This window comes from Egretta garzetta, unplaced genomic scaffold (assembly GCF_000687185.1).
Source record: "Egretta garzetta isolate BGI_Z169 unplaced genomic scaffold, ASM68718v1 scaffold321, whole genome shotgun sequence".
Taxonomy (NCBI): Eukaryota; Metazoa; Chordata; class Aves; order Pelecaniformes; family Ardeidae; genus Egretta; species Egretta garzetta.
Genome location: NW_009258756.1, coordinates 472,245 through 496,490, shown reverse-complemented (window position 1 = coordinate 496,490; position 24,246 = coordinate 472,245). Strand labels below are relative to the sequence as shown.

The following is a 24,246-nucleotide window of genomic DNA, read 5'->3' as shown; positions in this document are numbered from 1 at the left end:
AGTAACAAAAGATGAACATTTTGCCGGACCATTTTAGTCCCAGCAGCAAGTTTTCTGCTCCAGGAAACATTGTCTGGAATTGAAATTGCCAAGTTTCTGAGAGTAATGCTTGCTAGCCTATTCAGTACAGTGAAAAAATTAGATTTTTCCTCCTCCTCCTAAGAGCAATTTCTGTGAAACTTGAACACTAGTAAATGGTTACCATTTATAGCAACGACCATCTAAGGAATGGTTCTTCAGTGTCAAAAACTGTTACAAAACCAAGAATAAGCAAGTCTGTGGCAGGAACAGATGCCTAAAAATAAATATACTGTAAAAGTAAATACTCTGTTTTATAATATAAGTCAACAGCAAGTTCACATGGAAAGGTATTTTAAGAAACACATGGACTTCAAATATTAAAACCCCTAACCCTTCGAGAATAAATTCCTTCATATACTTTTCTACCACAAAAGCTTATTGTTGACATCTGACCACCTTCCCACCCCTCAAAACAAACCACAAAAGAGAAACTGCCTCTCCTCTGTAGAAGAGGAGACAGACAGGCTTTGTATTTTTACAGTAATTCCTTTAACATGGAAGGCTTATATTTCACCTAAGGATAAAACTGAAGCATAAAACAAAGTAAACTAATTGAAAGCAGGAAAGTAAAGCATAAATACGGTTAATGTTCTCTCGGATATAAAAAACCCCATCAAACATCATCATGTCAAGCTAAGGTCAAACGCAATGTGGTTTGAGTACTGCAGTTGCGCTGACACTAAAAAGCCCTTTCAAACTAGCTAATCAAAGATCCATTCACGCTGCCGCAGATAATCACTACCTTTTCTGAACGCTCAGCCAGACCCAGCAGGTGTATCATACCTCATATTTAACGAAGTGTAACTATGCCGTATCTTAACACTGGCAAAAAAAACCCAACAGAAAAACCCCACCTCTCTACCATGCTATACATGTTATTTATACTAACACAATCCTGGTCCTTTTTCAACTTTCCGATTCAGTCGCATCTGTGTTGGCATCAAGGAGTATAAAACTCCCATATGGTTTCTTTAGAAATCCCCATGTGCCAGAGCAGCATTTCATAGTAAAGACTTGTCTACCCCATCCCTTACCTCTGCTGCAATGAGACTTATCATCATCTAGAAGTGACTCTTTTCGAAATAATTACACTACTTACATTGAAATTATTTAAAATTCATTATTATTTATGTTTCCAATACTACCTTTACAAATAATACAGGGATTAAACTTTTGTTTTAACTAGAGAAAAGAGAATATCACTACAAGAACAGTCTCAGCCTGTCTAGAAAAATCTGTTAAGGCGAGAGAAAGGCTCTGAGGTGTAACAAGAACGATGCTTTGCTCACCAAGATTCTTAATTATGTAACAGTAGCTGATGTAGATGCACCAACACAGAGCGAGCAATATCTACGTCTTTTCAGACGATATAGACTGGGAGTGACAAAACTCAAGACATTAGATCACCTTTTATATGTTGGCTTCACTTGCAATGTAAAATTTGTTTCTGTGCTCAATTGTGAGCACCGACAACACCGGGTTCATTTCAAATCTCAAAAGATAAAACCAAAACAGTTGCCCAAATACTGCTTTTAGAAGGCTTTATCCATCCAGCTAGTTATCTGGACATTTCCCTTCTTTCAAAACGCAAAAAAAAAAGTGTCACTCCAAATTTGATGAATTGGGATGAAGTGTTCTCACAAATATGGAAGCAGCCTTATAAAATGGCATTCACAGATGCACGTTGCTATGGTTGCAATTCTCAAGTACTGACAGTGAAAAAACAAGGGATGCGGTCACAGATACAACATAAATATATCACCGCCCAGACATGGAATAGTTTACACCAAAGATCTTGATGCATAGATACTATTTTCAGATTAGACAGGGAAATAATGAATCAGATATGCCTTCACAAATGTGCCTATCCTGTGGAGATATATTACAGACGTGTAGTATCATTAGACTTAAGGAATATTTGTTCACAATTAAGTAATCTTCTTACAGGATTCACACACTCTGGAAAGTCTTATATACTCCATCAAGCAGGATTTGAGAAATGCTGATATCCTGAAATTCAATTAGATGGTGCATGCATTTCTCAAGATTGAAATGAATATAAAACATTTGGCGAGATGATTGCTGTTCCATTTTGTCAATCCTGCTGCTGAACTATTATTCAGTGCAAACGGGGGGAGAGGAATAACTGAACATACGGAGGATCATTTTGCCTTTGCAGAACTATTCTAAACTAGATTACTATTAAGTAACCTGTTCTCTCCCTAATAAGTATCCTGGCAACCAGCTCAGAAGCTGAAAATCTATACTTAAAGTAAAAGAGAACAAAAAAATACCTCAAGAGAAGTAAATTGCCACTACGTGGCTGAGGCTCGTCTAGAAAACATAGAAACATAATCTCATAACATCAGAATCAGAAACACAAACACACAAAACATCAGAATGTGCATTTCATAAGGCTGAATCCATCCCTGTTCCAGGCCACAGCTGACTGAAGTCAATCCCTTCCCTTCCCTTACCTGGTCCCTGTTGTTGATGTTTGAGTAGGGTAACTGTCCAGTCATCAATTCATAAAGAACAATCCCAAACGCATACACATCCGACTGAAAGCTATATGGGTTTTTATCTTGCATCCTAATAACTTCTGGTGCCTGTACCATAAAAGGAAAGAATTAGTTTTTATTTTACCACATTGGACTGCACCTCACATACTAGGAACAAAACATGGACTTGTCCAGAGTATAAGAGGTGCAAGGCCCACTCTTGCCTTCAGATGTTACCAGATCTTAATATAGAGTGGATGTTGACATGAATCTCAAAATCCATTGGTTCATTTTAGCTCAGTGATCCTTTTATTCCTCTACAACAGAACAAAATGACCTTGTCTGGGCTGCGAAACTATTTTGAAACTAGAAGTCCAACACTGAGAAGAACGTCAACTAACAAAGCCTTCAGTATTTTCATGGAGAAAAGGTGAGAGTGGAGTTGCACAGGAGGTTGTAACTGTATGTCTTATTAAGACTTAAGCAAGTTGTACAACCTCTTGAGAGTAACCATGCCTGAACCCTTAAAACTTAGGAGCATCTTACTTTTGTCTGAGCTAGTTCCTTTGCTCCTTTGAAGAATGTTTTCCATGGCTTTTCTTAACTTCCCCTCAACCCTGGATTAACCATACCCTTTTTCCTTAGCCACCATTTTTTTTTTCAATTTAAACCTCAGAATAAGGGATGAAGACACTAAAGTTTTTTTGCTGACTAGTGGAAAACATGTGCTTAAAGAAGAACTTGGAAAGCATTTATTTAGTACTTCATTACTGCTTGTCTTTTCCAGCTTAGGAGGGATAGTCTTAGAAACTTTGGCCAAAGGCAATTTAATTTTTTGAAACAAACACACCACTTTACCCTTGCTTACCATCCATAGAATAGATCCAGACAGCTGTTCAAACTGATGGGATCCACTCCATCGTGATTTCACTGTAGCCAGACCAAAATCACCTATTTTTACTGTGAGGTCTTCATGAAGAAAAATATCTATGGGGGAAATGTTAAGGGAAAACAAACAAGCGATACTGGTCCTTTCCTACAATAACAATAAACAGCCACAGATTTGCAACATCAGACTTAACAGTTTTAACCATCCACCACCACTGAAGAAGGTTTTCGTATAATGCAGGTTCTAAGCAGCCAGCGTGGTGGATTATGGTACTTAAGGGTTACATAAATAACGACTGGGCCAGTGCTGAACAGACCGTGGCCCAGGTGGCTTTCTTGAAATGCCAAGTACTTTCTTGAAATGCCAAGTGTGAGAAAAGCTGAAAATATTCCATGAATGAACTGGCGCAATCTTTCATTACATGTAGAAAACAAATTATGCAAAAATCTTTGGCTAACCACAACAAAACTTGCTATGTTATTGCAATCACATCAATAGATTAGTATTCCTTACTTTGCTACTAGTGCTATCACCCCTTCTCAACGAAATTGCAATTCAGCAAATATTCACACATGAACAGTTTTTCACATCAGTAAGTTCATTTCTGGCAGAAAAAAACCCCCAGGAATGCTGTCATGTTCCAAAATCACATCTCTGGGAAAGGATACTATTACTCTTGAGGTCTCTGTGGATGATTGACTTGGCATGCAAATAACTGAAAAGAAACATCATCAATTAGGCGGGTTAAATATTTCACTAAACAACAACTCACAATTCACTGTATTACAGAAACACAGATTCTGCAGGTATTCAACCTACACATATTTATCAGGGTAGTAAAACCTCAGTTACCCATGACAGTTCCTGCAACAATCACAGGAAAAAAAGCAAAAATAAAATAAAGCTTAGATTTCCAGCTCAAACCTAATGCTACTCAAGAATGGAGTAACAATTATGCACCAAGTTCTGCTTTTCGATTCTAACTCAATAATCAGAATAAAAATAAAAGAACTTCAGTAGTTTTTGACATGCTATTCAGTGCTGAAGGTTCTGCCTCCCAGCCTTAAGGGTGACTGTCAGGACACTTTGCGGGCTAGTCACAGCTTTAGGTGAGGTATTTCTAAATTGCAGGAGCTAAATATGCTTCTCAGTCTCAGTGTGTACTCAAGTACGCTGACTGCTTTTTAGTATGGGACTCGAAAAAAGATCCCCTGACTGAAGACTGAATAAATAGATTGCAGGGAACAGAGAGGAGAGTACTTGCCCCACAGCACAGATAGAGCCTAAATTAGGCAACTAGTCTCCCATGGCTCTTTGTTTAGTCAATGAGATTGGCACAAACCTGCTGGAAAAGCCCCAATTTACATCTCTGCTTTGAATCATGCTCATGAAACAGCTTCTGCATCTCCACTACCTACAGAGGGAGCCTGGGGAGATGAGCAGGCTAACAGAAGGCTGAGGCTGGTTGCTGCAAACACCTCCCCACCTCTCGACTGAAAATGTAATAGAATACTTAGTAGAAAAATGGCACAATTAACTGCAATCATCATAGCTGTTTTCCAGCTGGAGGGCGATTTCTCTGATCTTACATCAGTGTTCTGATTTTGACACACAATATTAAGCTAGTTTTGTAAATTCTAACTCACTCAATTGCTCTCTATGGGAGAAAGGATTACTTACAGTCCTTAGAACAAAATAGGTATGTTTTCTTCAAATGCTGAAATCTATTATTTAGAGAACTACAATACTATAAGAAAAGAAGGAAAAAAATGTATTATTTTGCTAACAGGGCTGTCTGCCTTCTGTGTTATCTTACAGGATTCTGTCCTTTCGTTCACAGGGTGTTTCTTTTTAAACTATGTTTTACCTCCTACCGTAAGACTATCTGCACTGTGAAGATCATAAAGCCTGGAACAGAATCGTTTGCTCACAAGACTGAAAATTTAACTACACTGTAATTACCTTTATTCTACTATCTAAGACTGTATTTCCTTGGTGATACCCGCATTTTCCTATGTTCCAAAAAAAAGAACACAAAGTCTATTTTATTTATCAACATAATAAACACTTCACCAAATGCTTTGATCATCAAGGCAGGACCCTGGGCTTGGCAAAGTGAGCAGATAGCTGGCCTTATTTGGCAACGTCAGTCAGAGTGTGAAGGGGATAAGTAAACATTGCCCCAACACTCATTGGCAAACAAGTAATACGATACTTACTCCATGCCTTGTGCAGTCTGTCGTGCAATATCAATTAGTTTAATCATTTCAAATTTGGTCTCAATGATGTGTAGATGGTGATACAAGCTGGACCCCTCACACCATTGTGTAACGATAGCCAACTGGGGTTTTGTTGAATAACCCATGAAAAGTAGGATATTCACATGTCGTGTTTTCCTGTTGAAAAAAAAAAATCAGGAGGAAATCAGGTGGATCTCCTAACAGAAGTTGTTGGGACAATCTAAACTTTTATTAAGATAACAACATAACTTCTTGCTAGATTCAGTTTAATGAATTATTCCAGCAGTAAGCCTTTCTTATCATAATGACATGGAATAGCTATGCTGGTATCCCACCTCTTCCTGGCACTGCTTCCTCTTGCCTTTGCAAGCAACCCAGCACAGACGCTTTTATCACTAGGTCCCCATGGGACAGTGACGGTTTGTACACAGGTCTGCTTTTCTGTAACCCCAGTCCAGCTATGAGATGTCGCTGCCCATAAGGGGGACATCCAAAATGGAATTCCAGTCTCAGAGGCTTCCACTAAGGACACCCCTTTTGTTCAGAAACCATCCACACGCTTCCTTGACAAGGCTTCAGTTTTTATTTGTGCTTTATTTGACAAGAATTTTGTACTCTCTATGGAGCCAGCATACAAGAAAAAATGGAAACAGGTATGAAAACTGTACCGCAGTACAGTTATGATATGAACTTGTTTCCAAACAGCACTGGGAGACACTGGAGTTCATCATAGGTTTGGCCAGATTAAATCAAACCTATTTCAAAGGCGGAGCAACTCCAGACAGAAAAACTCAAGGAACAATGCAGAGAGGATTATCTCAGTAGATATCACAGTAGATTCAAGGCCTGAAAGAATCTACTGATACACTGTGAAGTCTGAAATATTCTCCTTACCCTCCAGGAAAAGTCAATCACATTCTTATTGTCATCAAATGGACATGAAGAACTAGACACCTCCAAACATACCAATGAGACATTACAAAGATGAGGCACCTAGGAATTCTGGAGTATTTCCTAGCTTTCCCAGGGGCTGAGGAAAAATAAAGGCAATCTTCTTCCAACACAGCTCAGTATTGAAGGCAGGCAGCTCACTGATGATGCAACATGTGGTAGCTGCTTAAATCTGTGCTGCTACTGAAGATGACAGAGATCTTTACATTTTCTTATATTAAAAAACTAGCACAGCAGCCTAGAATGTGAACCCCTTTGTCCTCTCAGCAATGCAGACTAGGACAGTCCTATACTATGTGACTGTGCCTTTTTCAGGTTCAAGGATTTGGCAAGTAATGCAGAGAGTAACTGACAAGTGAACAAAAAAATAAGCAGTTTCTTGCAAATCCTACCTCAAAGCTAAGGAAGTTATGATGAAGCATAATGGAAAAGGCACAACCAGGTAAATTTGGCTTGTCTGGGTCAAAGGATAGGACAAGTGACTATTTACTGTAAGTGCTGAAACGATCAACAACAGAAAAAGGCTAGAGTCCGGCTATGAGACTGCCAGCAGAAATCTGGACGAGGTATGAAATAGAAGATTTTTTATTTCATTAAGTTCTCCTGAGCAGGTATGTCCAAAATATGCAGAGATATCCAAATTAGCATATCTCAGAAAGCCTCTGCTTCCACAACTATGGGCCTCGAGTTTTCAGAACTAACATTTCCTGGGGAAAAAGGCTGACTATCCCCCTTTCATTGTGTAGCTTATTGGCGATGCTTCTCCAGCACAGGGGCCCAGCTCAACACATCAGTTTTCCAGAGCAAAAACCTCCTTTCCATTTTGATTCTTAAAACAGAATTATGCTTGAGACTGCTCAAGATTGTACTGGGATGCCAATGGTTTTCCCCAATAAATATTCTATTGTATCATATTGATGGATCCTCTTTTAAAGAACTGAACCCAAGACAAATACTTCCTCTGAGAAAATACAAGAAGTAGACATGAGAAAAGGAAATCAAGAAGTGACTTTATGAGAAAAACATTTAAAAAAAAAAACCCAAAGAGAAGTCAATGCTACTGAACAGAAACTATTAAACTAATATGGGCAGTGCTGTCGCTCAAACCCAACAATTAGCCGTGCTCTCCTTCAATCTCAAAACATGGATTAGAGGAAAGGCAGGCCTACAGTCCACACTTAGGCTTGACTGTGCCCTGGGGTAGTACAACAGCAAAAACTGGTCCTGTCTTGAGTGTTTGGACATACATATTCATGACATAGGTGTACAGACAAACACATACAGGGGAAGGAAGAACTAGCAGTGGATACAAAAAAATATTTTAAAATGGCAAGCTGTACTTTCTGCCTGAAGTACTATCATGGAGGAATAAGACCAGTGTGTTCTAATGGAAATCTAAAATTCAACGATTAATGAAGCATAAATCTACACACATTATTTTATGCCATTAAAAATATTCTTACCTGAGCACTCCTACTTCATTTTTGAAAGCCTGTAACTGTTGAGGTGTGGGTGCCGTAACATTCAACATTTTCACTGCCACATCACCTTTAAAATAGCAATTTTTAGTAAGTGCCATTGATACATATTCCTCTATTGAGAAAATGCTATACAGAGCACCAGAGATATTGAGATACCTATTTTCTAGCTTTCGTGAAATAAACCACTACAATATTAAAATAAGTAAATATTCTGTAAAATGTATAAACGCTGTCCTTATTTTACCCTGAGAAAATCTAGCCAAGTCAAAGCTTTCCAAATACACATTTGAAATCCCCATTCATCAAGATACTTCAGCCTTTCTAGTAACTATGTTTCATCTTCACCCTAATAATTACTTAAATTCAGAAGAACATGCAAAAGTTGAATTTCTAAACAGTTTGAAGACTAACATTACCTATTTAGCACACTACTTATTAATTTAAAAATCATCTTTATGGCCCTTCAGTGGACTCTCCTTGGTATGTCCATGTCCCTCTTGTATTGAGGAGCCCAGAACTGGACCCAGCACTCCAGGTGTGGCCTCACCAGTGTTGAGGGGAAGGTTCACCTCCCTTGACCTGCTGTCAATGTTCTGCCTAATGCACTCCAGGATACTATTACCCTTCTTCGCAGCATGGGCACACTGCTGGCTCATGTTCAACTCGGTGTTCACCAGAATCCTCAGGTACTTCTCTGTGAAGGTGCTTTCCAGCTGGGTGACTCCCAGCAGGCAATGTTCCTTGCTTGAGAATAACTGTTTGCCATGACAGCCACATACCATGCCACTTTCCTTTGTAGACTGTTCCAAATGACCCAGATCCTATCCTTTGTCCAACTGTGATCTGTCCATCTGGTATCTCCCAATCATCACTTGAATCCCGTCGACCAAGGGTTTTCTTTGAACATATGCATAAACAATAAAAAGGAAGAAAGCAGTGCATTAGTGTCTGTGAAAAGCAGCTCCTTTGCTGAAGATTTCATATCATTAAAGTCCTAAAAGAACTTTCTTTTTCAGATACTGCACTTGACTTTTCAAGCCAGCCATACACAAAACCTCAGCACACAGGTATACTAAATAATTTCCTGGCATGAAATATTTGCCACAGATTTCTGGCAGTGTTAAAACCAGTAAATACTAAGAAACTCTTACCAAAAAGAAAGTCTTATTTATTTTTCAATTCTTACTCAATCATAATGCTAAATTGTGAATTAAAAAAACGCAGACTTTTTATGTATTGTTACATCTGAGAATCACTAGAGAACTTTCAAAGTTCATGAATCATTGTGGGAAAACTTAAGCTGTTATTTGAAGGGAAACTGGCATTATAACATGAAGCACACCAAGGCATTTGGGTGCAATGGAATAAAAGTAAGTATAGTCAATTATTTAAATGATCTATATATCAGTCCCACAATTTCAATATTCCATTATTTATTGGTTTAAAGTCCTTGATCATTACAATATTCATCTTCAAAATAACTGAGGAGGCTGTCATGAAAGAAAAATGAGAGGAACACGGTTGTGTAGTATTTTCTTTGCTACAAATGAAAATAGCTTATCTTTCCCTTACCATTCTATTTCTGTCTTCTGAGGATGAGGATGACTTCCTTTCCCGTTGGGGTCCTGGTGATTTCTGTAACGCTTTCACATTGGTGAGCGACCCAGGCAAAGAGGCAGGAGGTGTTGCAGACAAACCTGCAGTTGAACCTAAATTTCAGAAACAGGATAATTTTATCTATAAGAAGCCAGCTTACAAGAATGTATTGATATTAGGTGCAAGAATTGTGTTTGAGATGCAGTATCTCCAAACATCAATGTAAATGTTAAGAGGGAACAAACATATACTAGGAATATTGTCCTAATATTAGATTAGTGCTCAAGTCTTAGGTATCAGGAAGAGACAAGTCTATAGCAAACATCCCTGTATACCGGATAGTCCCCAGTGTCTTGTTCATGAATTATCGGAAGGACAACGTCTCTTTAAAGAGAAAAAAAAAAAAATTAAATGTATTTTTAAATTCCACCAGTTTCTTTGAGAAGAAAAGTAGTAGCACTTTAGTTAGCAGCAGCTACCTCTCGGATTTCTTGTAGCTAACCTTTTAGGGACCCAATAAATAGCTGAAATACTGTACTTTGGGATCAAAATAGACTAAATGCAAAAAATTGAAATGTTCTCAGTTGAGTCTCCAATTGCCACCTGAAAACCATTTGGCTGTTTTAAAGCTATCTGTTAGCAGAGAGCTCTTATTTAAAAGTAAATATTGGGCTGTTGAAAGAATTAAAGAAGAACACATACTTTAGTTAGCTATTTGAAGTATATTCTATTAAATACAAAAAGAACAGTACATCTGTAGCCTATATCTTATCCCAACAAATCTATGCAGGATCTAACTGCATAGTCACTAACTGAGCTGTGTTTCAGAGACCCCAATGGCTCTTTACAAATAGAGCACTTCAACTAGACACTGCTTTTTAAAATACACCATAATTATTCGTAACAAGGTTATGCTGACCCTCCCAATGCAAAGGACATAAAATAGGGTCAACTGTTAATTAAATTCATGCTGCTCTGCTAAGCAATGTATGTCATTGTACAAGACCGCCAACATTCTAACGCCTTCTCTCACATCAGTGTTCTGGGAAGTGGCAGAAGACAAAACTCCTCCTCGTATTCCTTCAGAAGCCCCCTTCTTACCAAAAAAAAGTGTCTCCTAATGCCAACTTGAGTTCAAAAATTGACTTAATGACTTTTAAAACTGTTGCTCAAGTTCAGTCACTCAGTGTGTGCTAATTTATCAGGCTACATATATCCATCACGGCCTGTCCTCACTGAGCGAAAATCCATACATTTAGAAGTGGAAGCACAAAATAATGACATACCAACACATCAAAAATGGGACACAGCACCCATAAACTTTGTCCCACGTGCTAAAGCAACAATGATGCAAACTGGGCATCCTAACTACATTTACAAGCAGCTGGAAGCCAGTGACCTGAAGGATGGACTTTTGTTCATATTCATGTTATGGTCACTATACTTTCATATATTTATTATATTATTTATCTGAAATCACACGTATATGGAATCCAATGTATTATGTTCCCAGAACACTAGAAATTTTTCAAAAGTTTACTGGGTTACAGACTTCCTCTGTAATAGCAAAGGTCTACTAGAATGCATTTTCTTTAGAGGTAACTAAAGTCTCCTATTTAAATTTTAATACCACGATACAGAAACACTAGCACAATATTCACCCTTCACCAAAAATGCTTACAACACGTGGTAGGACATTACAGTTAATCTCTTCATAATAATACCAGGTGGCCTGTTTTCCTAGTTATTAGAGTAGAATACTTCAGATAATGTTGGACTTAAGTCATTAGCTTGAGCTCTGAAGCTGTATACAATGTATTCCATTCTGTGGCCAGTTTGCTTGTTGGGAACACCTGTCTTCTTACAAAGACTTCTGGAAGAACTTTACAAGTTTGTAAGGTGAACTGCTCTTGATATATTCTGAAACAGAAGTCTTTGAAACAGCCAAGATGGTAGCATTTGAAAACCACACTACATGCACTAAACTACCCATTTCTACATATATACATATAGACACAAATATTTACATTTCATGCTGTTACTCACTAGTTGGTTTCTCCAGAATATGAAATCCCAGAGTTTTTTGGGATTTTGTGCGATACAACAGATCCATTGACAGCTTGAGGCCTGAATTACCCCCAGAGTCAATGACGTGAAAATGGAAGAGTCTTATTTTACAAGGTACAGGGCACAAACAAATACTGTTTCACTGGAAATTTACTAACTGAATAAAAACTACATGGTCTAACCCTTCTAGGGCCCCAATGTGGTATCAATAGCGCATTCTCAAAATGAAGTATTTGTTGAAAGTTGAGACGACACATTACTTGAAAAGCTTGAGACCTAACAAGATATCAATGGAAATGTTTGTAATTCACATTGATTTCCTAGAATACTTTTCAAAACAAAGAATATTAAATATAGAAAACTGTTAAAGCACTGAACTGACTTAAACTGAACAGTCAAGGAAATTCTAAGTTAAGGATGTCACTATGTCTTTAAAATCACTGCAATGCAATCCAAGGACCTTTGTTTAGAACAACTATATTAAGGTCCACATAAAAACCTCAACTATGAAATTCCTTGCTTTTGAAGATTTAAGTCAGACTTTATTTACAGTCATTTTCAAGCGTGTAAAGGTGAAAGTGAGTATGTGTGAAAAGCACATTCAAAGCATTCCAGCCAGGCCAAGCAAAAAACAGAGGTGTTTTGATAAACTCACACACTTACATACACACGGTGTGAGGGTGAGGCACAAACAGCATCTGTGGTTTTACTTATTTTGTTTGGGTGAAAACAAGAAAGAAGAGCCCAACTACCTCTGAACACTGGGCCAGGCTCAAAATCAAACACTATTTCACTGGGGACAGAATGAAGGAGGGGACTGGGAGTCCGGGATTGGTATTTCCGAAGACAGCGCATCAGTTGGTTCAAAGGGGCTGTTAGAGAGAAAGAGACGGGCAGGCAGAGACAGAAAGACAGACACATAGAAGAAATGAAAGAAGTCATGGGAAATAACTAGGATGCTTTGACTCCTATTCATAGATTGCTTCTGTACTTTGAAGGAAAAAAAAAAAGTCAATTACTAATAACACTGTTTCAGGACTGGGAATAGCCAATTGCTTTCAGATGCCAAGCAGACAGTTTATGACCAAAAGTTAAAACCAACATGATAGCACAACATTTAAATGCTGGACAAAATGGGCAAAACTGTGGAGAGCCACACCTATCAACACATACAAAAATAGCTAAAATTGGCAACTTTAAATTAGTAGGCTGGCAGGATTAAAGGGTATTTCTTTTTAAAAAGTGTACTATTGCTGGCATAAGGAAAAACAACTCCATCAAAGACACCGCAGTAGGTAGGTACCATCCTACCAACTACCAGATTTGGATGGGAGAAACAAAGTCAGTGACAGCCCACAATACAAAACCTCAGAGATCAGGACAAAGTGCACTAAGGTAATTCAGACTTTACTAATACCTGAAGCAAGTTATAATTAGTAGGAGATGACTGTGTTAATGATTTGGAGTTGGAAAAACTGTCATATGCCTGCCCTAATTGCTGTTTATTTCTATTATTTCTATATTATTATATTCATAGGAATAAATACAGCACACAAGAAGCCCTTTCAGGACCTTGGCAGCCAGTGGGAGAAATGACTTAACAGGCCCGTGCATAACATATGAAGAAAAATTAATCTTCTGGCACTAGTTCTGACTTAACTGTGAATTAGGGCTGTGTGTTACTGAAAGGAACATAGAAAGACCCGGCTTTAGCATAAGGTCCTAACCACCTGGTTCCAAGAGTAGCACAGGCATGCAGTACAGCAAAGCAGCATCTTCAGCAGGGGTAGAGGGGGAGAAGAACTGGAGTATTTCATGCTGCTTTAGGATGCAGCAGTTTGTATGGAAGGTCCATCTACCACGTTGATGGTTTTCAATGAAAACCCCCGTTGTTTCCATGGGTGGAAAGGTAACAACAGGCATAAAAATCTTTGAGAGTTGGGAAGTTGTAGCGTATCTGTGTGCAGCCGTGTGAGTGAATGAGTGTGTGCGTGTGAGAGCAAAAAACTGACAGTGCAAGAAAATTTTAAAACTAAAAAACTAGATACCACTTCAAAACTTTTTCTCCTTCCGTCTCCCCCACTCCCAGAATGACCAGCAAATGACTCAAACCTCTGTCAGACAAATATTAAGTTCATGGACAAGCAAATGCAAATTAATTTTTTGTTCTAGTCATATTTTCCTTTGTGCCTGTGTTTTGTGGAAGGAAGTAGAGTAAAGGGAAGGGACAGAGCGGTTGTGTAATCAAATATAGCACAGTAGCTAGTTTAAACACTACTTACCTCCTTCTCCTCGTAAACCCTGGTCTCTAATCAAGTCCTATAAATAATTAAAAAATATGTTTAATTTCAGTATTATCATTTACATTCCAGAATCAATTGAAATTGATCCAATTGAAAATCAATAACCTCAGATGTTGTCCACAAAATAAAAGTTGTTTCCTACCCTGGCTTACCAAAAGCAGCGACTCCAATGAACTATTTATAACAATTACTAAACTTTTCAAAGTTAGTTGCTTTAAAATAGCATCTCTCAGTAGTAAAGAGAAATGTACACCACCCAAAATAGATGCTGACATGAAAATATTGATTTAAACACACAGTTGGCCAAAATGCACGAAGACGTAGCGAACCAAACGTTCATAGTGTTTGTGGCACAAAGTATTTGAACTGTCATATCAGCAGCTGGGACACCAATTTCCTGTACTGAGGTACATCAGTCAAATGAGTTCTGCTTCATTTTGTCTTGTAATAAAGCACCTCGTTTGCATAGCCAGGTGCACTCCGTTCTTCTCAGAAATTGCTAACTGCAAAAGGCTTCCTTCACTTGCAATCCACTGTGAACTGACAACATACCCAGACTAAAAGCAAACTGCACTAAGGATTTTCTAAACAGAAGAAAGTTAGAAAATTCTAGCAGTTTCCCTCTGTATGTCCATTTTTATCACCAAGCTTTTTTTTTTTTGGTTTCACAATTATTTTATTCCTTTATACACCTGCACTGCTGCCAAAAGCACTGTTCCAGCCTCTCAGCTGCACCACTGCCATATATCAGATGCAAATGTCTACGCAGCCACACTCTTAATACTCAACTCATTTTACACCTTTCACTCGGCTCACATGCAAAACAGATTTTGTGCTTCAGTGTCCAGGCAGACTTCAAGACTGCTCACCTAACAAATGACTGATTTCTAGAGAGCAGACAAGCTGCATACGTTAGCAAAATTAGAAATAGGAGGTTGTGACCAATGTTTTGAAAGGCCCTAGCTGGCCTTATACCTAGTATCAACCACTATTATTATTTATGATTCAGCACCCAGAAGTTTCAAAAATGTTGAGAACAAGTTAAGCGTCACAGTTTCTCAACACTCCAAAAGAACGCACAGAACAATATATATACTGGGCTCTTGAAATCTTAATTCAGTAAATCTGAACCCATCTTGCTACAATAATTTAACTTTCTTCAATGCCAGAAATACTACCTGAATTACAAATACTAAAAAAAACCCTATCTTGCATATAAAGAAATATGTTTGACACACATAATGGTTTGCAAGAGTGGTTACTAGCTTTCATATTCTTAACCCTGTGATACAGCCAGCAGCACGAGCCTTGGGACTAACAACAGAAAAAAGAGCAGTGGTTTCTGGTACAATGTTTCTTTGAAAATGAAAGGATAGGACTGTCAAAAGGCAGTTTCTGCTTTTGGAGAACAGGTCATTTGCATTCTTACAGCTCTCAGTAGCAAAAATATCTCACATAGTATCTATGAAGATTCTGAAAGTCCACGAAGGATTAGCTTAGAAACACAGTACACGTGATAAATTTAATGCACTGATATTCATAAGGGAAATATCAGTTCTACTATTCCTGATTCAAACGTTATTAATACTTACATCAATATTGACTGGCTCGATTGTATTGATGTGAACGTTGGGAGCTGAAGAGGATCGGTCACGTTGCCCAAATTGATTCCGATGGTCTTCATCTGCTGGTCGGAGGGGCTGTGGGATTGGAATGGATTTTGAAGGAGAAGGACTAGGGAGAATTGGTGGTCTGAGAAACAAAGTCAAGGAAAAAGAGGATTTAGGTCTACAAATGGCTTCAAATACTGCATAGTGGGTGTGGTAAGTCCTTTTCAACTATAATAATATATACATTAAAAAAACTGATCTAAAGGCCTGCACAAAACCAATTTATAACGAACAATCTCTACTCCCCTATGATCAATTGCAACAGCTCTCTGCTGCACAAACTACCTAATTACATGGCTGTGAATGTGTTCTGAGCTAAAACAAAACAAAAAATCCTACCATACCATACTGAACTAGTAATAATAAACCCTGAACTGAAAAGTTCATGTAGCCCAACATGCACTGCAGATAGTAAGATACTCTGCAGCTTCCTCACTTCAGAGTTAATGCAATACACCCTTTTTAACGGCAACCCATTGAGAACTAAAAATGCTTAACATCTCACATCAACATTACAGTCAGAAGATGTCACAAAACAAATGTATGGATAGGATTACTGTTCAGTGAAGAAAGACTGAAAATTACATACTGGTCACTCAACATAATTGATTAATATTCCGGCCAGTGTAATAAGAATTACTGATACTAAAAATAAATATAACACCTCTTAACCTCAAGATTTAAGAAATAATTTTGAATAGTGCAACATTTCAGACGTTATTTACAGTGCTAGTTAGGCAATGCAATAGATTTGACTTGAAAGATAAGCGTTCAGACTATGCAGACAAGTTTTCTGAAGAAATACAAATGCTGCCAACCATAAATGTAGATAAAGTCTTTAATTTATGGTATCATGAATAAGATATATAAAAGACAAAACATCTAAACACTTGCATTTTCCTTTGTACCAAGGCAGAATGTCACTTCTTTGGTTATCCATTTATTTTGTTAAAGTACAATAAATTGGCATTTATCTCTTACTCAACTCAAGTCAAGGTCAGTCACTGTTAAGTCTAATGATTCAATTTAATGGATATAAGGCAAAAGGTCAATGAGAAACATTTGCCACCTTCGTCAAAGAAAAGTTTCTGTTAAAATATACATGGTATCTGACAACAAGGCATTTAGAACTTACAGCAAATTCAACTCCTAAGCGAGGAGTAGAGTCCTCCGGCCATTCAGTTACTCATGGGTTAGTTACCATGCCCACAAAGGCAATGCCCAAGGGGAGAAGCTTCAGGAATAAACCATACTGCAGCATATAGCAGCAATAGGTCCTGGTGTCGCCTCCTGTAAGCACACGCTCCTTGGCCTCTCCAAAGATCTTCAGGGGCAACTAACATTTTCAACAAGATCTCCTGAAATTTTTTCAGAAATGGGTCTGCTTTAAAGACTATTACCCTACCTTTCATTTAAGAGTTTATGCAGTTTGGCACTGATCCCAGAACTCAGGGCTATCTGTATCCTCAGGACCTGTCATCTTTTCCTTCCTGGCGAACAGTCTCACAACTGAGAATGGCAAAACAGAGCGCTTGCGAATTCCTTCCACTAACAGTCTAGTAGGTGTTGTAATAAAATACTTGGATTATGTTTGGGAAGTGGGGCAGGGGAAGAATAGGTAACAGGTTTAACCCTGCTTAACTTTCTTTAAAAACAGTTACCGATTCTCACATGACAGAATATAAATATCGGGAAGATACTGAGAAGCAATGCACTGAAGCTGCCAATAGATAAATCAGAGAAAGGGCCTGGAACAGCATTTCAGAAGATGCTCAGAATTTCAGAAATATTTTTAAAAGCAGTTGATGTACATATGCATAAGCTAGAGTTTTCCTTCACTGCTAACAATGCCTTTGGGTAAAATCTCTTCTATTGTAGATGAGGAAGTTCTGAACTCCTGAATGTTTTTGTAAGGAAATCGTGCAACTAGAACCCACACGAGGAGATGGGACGCTGCACAGATACAAGTGCAGGACTTGATTGACATTCTAAGGCACTGCATTTTCATGTTAAGGCAAGCATGTCAGATGCTGCACAGAAAGATTTCAGGACAAAAGCCTGGAAAGTGTCTCAGCCAGGCCAGTGCTGTCATTGTTGGGATAGCTAACTCTTGCTCAAACTTCCTGAGAGGTCTCAGGAATAATGAAATTGAGGGAAATGTGTAACACCAAACACCAGACCATCGCACTAGGAGTGACTGTGAGATGGCATTTGAGCCCTGCCACATGACGAGAACAGAAGCAATCGGATTTTCTGTGATCATGAGTAAGCCAAGGGAGAGAAAACCAAATTGCAGAAATATTGTTTCAGTGACATCCTCCTTTGAGTCATAAATGGTCATCTGCTAAATACTTCTGTATTTCTGGTCACAGGTCATCGTGCCCATCATGTTGCTAGCACAGATAGCATGCTATGTCACACCATATTTGAAAACAATTGGAATAGCTTTTTCCACTCACTAAATTCTAACTGGGGGAAGTTCAGATCTTTAGAAAACAATTACAGGCTGATAAAGAACTCTCTTTTTTGGAGTCTCTAAACCATTCTTCAGAGGATCTCTGGGCTTGAGACACCAAAGAACCTAGAGGTGGGAATCTCATAAGCAGTTAGCCCTGTGCTCTATCTATACAGTCAGGATTTCATTAATGGGTGTCCTCAGGACACTTACAAAAAGGTACGTAACTTTTGCTAAACGGGAATTTTGCTTGAAAAAGGTAACTAGTGAAGAGAAAGACACAAGCAGGTTGCTAGCCAGGATGGCCTACTGAGATCACAAGCTCAGAAGAGATTACCACCAGCCTCTCTGGGGCAAAAGCTGTATCCTGATCTGCCTCAAGATCTTGATCAAGCAAAAACGTCACCACAAAGAATGCAGCCATCCTCTTCGCTACCAAAAGCCTGTTCTTACAGTATTCCTAAATTTTAATTACTCCAGGAGGGTAGAAGGGACACTGGAGCACAAAGGACCAGCCATCATCATTTGGAAAAGGGTGACGTTGTCTATTCCAGGTGAGTTACAAAACTAATTCTGTAGGCTACACAAACATAGTGCCAAAAAAAAAGAAAATAAAAAATGAAGAGGACCAGAACACAACTGCTGCAGAGACCTGTTTACTGTGGCATACGTGTATAGCAGGCTGAGGCTTAAAGGAGTGGCAGCTTAAACACCAGGATCCGAGTTTCTGTTGCTCCTGCGAACTTTGCGAGCAGTTAACAGCCAGCTTGATAGCTAGAGAGGACCTTCTACAAATAAGAAGGTCAATAGTCTGACATATTAGAGAGGTTATTCCACCTCATCTTGTACACTTTATTCCAGTCTCTTAAACATGGGTATTCCTTTAACAAATAATTCTCAGCTTCCCAGGCAACAAGCTGATAGAGTTGTCAAATCTCGATTTAATATGTTATAATCTTTCCTGGCAGGATGACAGAACATGCTTTTTCCTTGGACCACATATCTGGGATAAGCACGTTGTTCTTTCACAGAAAGAGGTTTTGTCAGGAGACAAGACTAATTGCAGACAGATGTAGATTTTTACTCTTTGTCAATCACAGCAAGTGCCAACATGTCCACAGATTTACTATTCCACAGAATTGGATCCACGGGAAAGAGGAAGGTAACTCAGAAAAGTGCCCACACATGCTATGTTATATGTAAATAAACAATTTTATAAAATCATATACAGTACCCCCACCCGATCTTAGAACTTGCAATGATACAAGTTAGTTCACTTTACAAATACAAAAGAAGATTTTAATACAGATTTTCCTTAATTTCCTTTAACTCACCAATGTGAGTTAAAATAAATTTCATATATTTAAGAGCTGGTCTACTCAGGAAAGATTTTTCTTAAAAGAGATTTGTTTGGGCTTCAAGATTTTTGCTTCAATTTTTATTTTGCTGTAGTTAGGCAAGTACTTAAACTGAAAATTCACATTCACCTAGCTCCAGTTGTAGGGTGTGTGCTGCTTCCCTTTCTAAATGACAGCACCTCTGCTGGACTGAGATTTTTCTTCTCCCCCTGCTAGTCTGAACAAGTGCATCTCAGTTTAGCCACAGGGCTCAGTGTAGTACATGCTGTTCACCTGGTAGACTGCGTACTCATATCCAAGCCAAACCTATTGCAAGCTAAAATGTGTATCAAGGCTTTTTTGTTTGTTTGTTTACACCAGAGTACAATTGGCTTTGTTTTTTGTTATTGCTGTTAATGAAGAACACGGTGCAATTCCATTTTCACGCAGTTTCTAAGGACTGCTAAGGATCTGGGATACAACGGTATTTCAGCTACACTAGCAAGCAGGCAAACTAAATTTTTGAGGCCAAACATATTCTGACTTAATTATTGTGGTACTCCATAGATATTGCCAGAAAATGAAGTAATTTTTTCTTTCCCCACCTCTGCAATAACCCCATTGATTTAGAGAAAAGGACAGCAGTACAAGTTTGCAGGTACAAGCTAACAAGATCAATCCTACAGCATCCTATGAAGGCAGTCTAAAAGCACCATGGGACAGGTCGGTAACAGTCATAACTTCATATGGATTAGTGCATTTTTCTATACCGTGATAACTTGTTTTCATCCATGTTGGCTTGTAGGTGAAAAACAACTGCCAGGATTATCACAACGGTGTGCATTTATACTGGCCTTTGGGCCCAGATCAAAGCTTAGCAATGGTTTCCTAAAATTTCTGATAGCTTCGTATACGAGGGGCTATCAAGAGAACCCACACAGTTGCCGTTAGTCCTCCAAACCAGGTTTCAGTTCACTAGCATGTTTTTGCAAATAAAGTTTTGGGCAGCAAGAGGTTTCCCCCACCTGTTGTACAGACTAAAGATTATTTTTTAAAGATAGTGATACCAGGCCTTTTCTGCTCAGCAACAATGCATATCAAGTTGGATATTATAGGAAGTTTGCTACCATTTACATGGAGTGATCTGGAAAAGTCCAGTGCCAGAATTTTTAGGGGAAAAGTTCATTGTTGTTTTATGCAATAAACCACAAAGCTTTTGCTCACCTAAACATGTGGGGATCTAAACGGTGTAGTACTAAATACGATATTGTAAGACTGTGTCTTTGTTTCCTCGGCTTTTCAGAAGCTTTTCTAGACATTTAAATATCCTCGTCTGAGGCAGAATGATCAGTGAACATTTGGAAGACAGAAAGGAAAGCAGAGGTGTTTAATCACAGGCTGAAGCCTGCTCTAAGGCAGGGAGTGGCAAGCTTCCAAGAATGGTGCACCAGACAGTTCCCCTTTCTTCGTCAAATGTAGAAGATTAAGCACGTTGTGAAATGCTGTTTTTCAAAGAGCCAAGATGTTGCCAACCTGCTTAACAGCAGTGTTCTGCCTCAAGCAAAGCAGACGCTTTCAGTTTCTATTGAGTCCAACCTGCCTCTGCGCTATTCAAAGTCTGCCCATGCACACCCCCTTACCACTCACTCCACAGGTTACTTACCCTGCCATAATATCAGCTTCATGAGTTTGCTGAGCTTTGCCCAACATCACGACATCTGAGAGAATAATTGGAAGTGGAAAAAGACAACTTTGGAATATTTTGAATGGCTAGTATCTTCCCTTTTCATATATCTTTAAGATCCAGGGAACTGGGTTCACTGAAATTCTGTGCTCGTTATTTTACGAGCAAAGGTACAGAAGAAACTTTATGACAGGGCAATGAATGAAATGAATACAATGTATTATATACAGTTTGCATACTTCAATTTTATTACCAATGGCTATTATTAGGGAGACCTACACTTTTAAGGATTCCTTCCAGTTAAGTGCAGATTATAACTAAAATGAGTGCTTTGGCACAACAGGATAGTGCAAACTGAAAGAACTAAAATGGGACAAAAGACCTAATGTGGAGGCTGGACACATTTTTATAAAGGGGCTCAGAAATGTGCAAGTGGGACCATGCGTGCTCCCTTATATTGGGGTGGAACGCCTGGAGGGACTGCCTATGACTTACAGTTGGAAGAATGAAAGGCTACAGGACTGGATTGCTTTAGGATGTTACACATGAGCAAAGCGAAACAAAGTTCTCCAGCATGTTTAGCAGCTTTTGCATCATGTCCAATGGTCTTTTCCTTTTTGTCCCTTTCTCTCTCCAAATTCTCCATTTGATCCCTTGACAATTTCTCAGCATGCCACACACGCCTTTGCTCTTGAGCTTGTCTTGCAACACAACCTCTTCCTTTCTTTGGGCACTTTGCCTGCTGCTGGAATCCCTTCACAAGGCTGAAGATGAAGAAGGATGTTTGCCTTCTCTTTCCTCAGGTTTATCAAAGGATTAGTAACATCCCTTCCTCTGTGGGCTGTGCCACGCAAGGTGCTAGGAGAACAGAGAAATCAAAGGAACAATTATTAAACTAGTAAGTGTTAATAAAGCACTAGCTCCTTGTATTTTCAATCCCATTGCCCAGCTCTCAAATTTCAATCCCTTACTCTCTTCTCAGACAAGATAACCTCAAACGTCAGACTTTTTTTTTTTTTATTCCAGTTGAACTGTTGTCCCATATTGTAGCAGTACCCTTTAACAAAACCGTGGGTAAGTATATGTTTTTATAGAAAAGGCCAGCTTTTTTGTTTTTAAACAGAGATTAATATTTCCACAATTATGTCTTTAAAAAGCAGATAAGTATTATTAAAGAAAGGCAAAAGGACAACTGGAGAAAGGTATGGACAGTGCTATATGCTCATACAATAGCATCCAAGCTGCTTCCGGAAAAGAAATACTACAAACACAGATGCTTGGGTGAAAATTGCATGACTTTGTAACACGCATACTACTTGTGAACACCAGCTGACAATCATAAACCATTTCCAAAATAAACAGTATTTTGTAGGCATCACGTATGCCTTCTTTCTTTTGGGTTAACAATGAAGTATACAGCAAGGCAAAAAAGCAGAAAGTAGAAAGCTAGAAACCTTTTATAGCTCCTGCAACCACAAACATTTACAGATGTGACACTTAAGAAAAGCTCCTTGACCTCAACTTTATATATGTGAAGTTAAAAACCTTAAGGCGTTACCAGCTTTGGTCTCAGTTTGTCCTTTCAGTTTTTACTTCACAAAACTAAGACTGCCCGAAGTAGTGCATACATTAAGATAATCCATCCTGTTGTATTCTCATAAGCTGGTAAGAAAGCACAAACGTGAGGCAGAGGCAATTGAAAAGTAAGAAAATTTAGTATGTACCAATATTAGGATTGGGGCTATACAGTGCCTTTGGCATACGCAGGTGTTTTGTTGGTATGAACAAGCTTCTTCACAGATTAATAGTTCTAGCCTGGTTATAATTTCAGCTGTATCATGAGAAAGGCAGAGCCTGCTCAGCTTAAAGAACTACAGCAGCAGCCTTGCCCTCTGCTGTACCAAAATCTATGGGATATAAAGGTAACATCCACTACTTGGAAGAGGCACTTCCAAATTTACTTGAAACTGCACAAACAGTACAAACAAGAACATCATCTCTCTTTGTACTTACCAAATGAGGATCCCTCTGCAGGACTGTCAATCTATTTTCCTGGGAGGCATCATATTTGATCTTTCAAAGTCTTGGCTGTTCAGGGAATTTCTCTTCTAGTTAAGAGTCCATAGGTGCCTGCGTAGCTTCCAGCTGTGTTTCTGCTTTAGTTTGGGCACAATGCTCACTATTCCAAGGGAGCCTCTCTGCCAAATTCAGTCCATCTCCATGCAGCACACATGTCCTAGGAATGTTTTTCTGAAGGCTTTTGTATGTGGTGTTCTTAATAAATCTGCATCAGGTGTCTTGACTTTGATACACATCCTTAAGTTACTCTTTCCTGGAGATTTGTTCAACTATCTAGTGCTGGGTGGTGTCAGTGATCTTTTAGCTACTGGGAACATATTCTAAACGTGATCACTTATCTCTTCACAGAGAAAGGGTCCAGAATCTTTGTTGGAAATACAGGGGATGGAGGCTGTGGTCAGTTTTAGAAGTCTAATTTTACAAAACCTGGATCTGCAGTAAACAGATATATTGATGTATCCCAACATCTAAATAGGAAGAAGACAGCTGGTCTGGAGGATACTAAAGCAATGAGTATGTGGAAAAGCTACTGAAGCAGTACTATGAACCTGGAATTGGCATCTGTTCACACCAATCTTACAGTGGTGTGGTAAATAAATTGTAGTTTGATAACACAAACTGAAAGAATTTGTGAGGATATAGTTTTGGTTTGTATTAATTTTAAGTATAAAATCTTTCCAGTTTAGACCAGGTCTAAGCTACCACGCAGAAGAAATCAGTTTAACAGGTAAGGTCCCAATTCTACAGACACTTATGCACATGTTTAACTTAGGTTCATTACTAATTTGTATCATTCATGTGAATGAAAACATTCACTTCTTTAAACTTAAGCATAGGTGGATATATTTGCATGACAAGCCAGATTACAAAAATATAAAGAGAGTTGCAAAGCAGTATTTTGAGTGTTTCTAA

At 38.6% G+C, this 24,246-nt stretch overlaps 1 protein-coding gene across 1 annotated transcript in view; it reads right to left on the bottom strand.

Annotated features, from left to right (window-relative positions):
• The window catches only part of BRAF (B-Raf proto-oncogene, serine/threonine kinase), a 78,982-nt gene that overhangs the window by 9,345 nt on the left and 45,391 nt on the right, over window positions 1-24,246 (bottom strand). The window contains exons 8-18 of the mRNA XM_035888947.1: window positions 21,235-21,341; window positions 15,702-15,861; window positions 14,089-14,125; window positions 12,559-12,678; window positions 9,716-9,852; window positions 8,923-9,040; window positions 8,126-8,210; window positions 5,691-5,867; window positions 4,140-4,186; window positions 3,451-3,569; window positions 2,559-2,690 (exon numbers count right to left, since the gene is read on the bottom strand). Of these exons, the coding sequence (XP_035744840.1) occupies window positions 2,559-2,690; window positions 3,451-3,569; window positions 4,140-4,186; window positions 5,691-5,867; window positions 8,126-8,210; window positions 8,923-9,040; window positions 9,716-9,852; window positions 12,559-12,678; window positions 14,089-14,125; window positions 15,702-15,861; window positions 21,235-21,341 (1,239 nt within the window). The remainder of the gene's footprint in view (window positions 1-2,558; window positions 2,691-3,450; window positions 3,570-4,139; window positions 4,187-5,690; window positions 5,868-8,125; window positions 8,211-8,922; window positions 9,041-9,715; window positions 9,853-12,558; window positions 12,679-14,088; window positions 14,126-15,701; window positions 15,862-21,234; window positions 21,342-24,246) is intronic.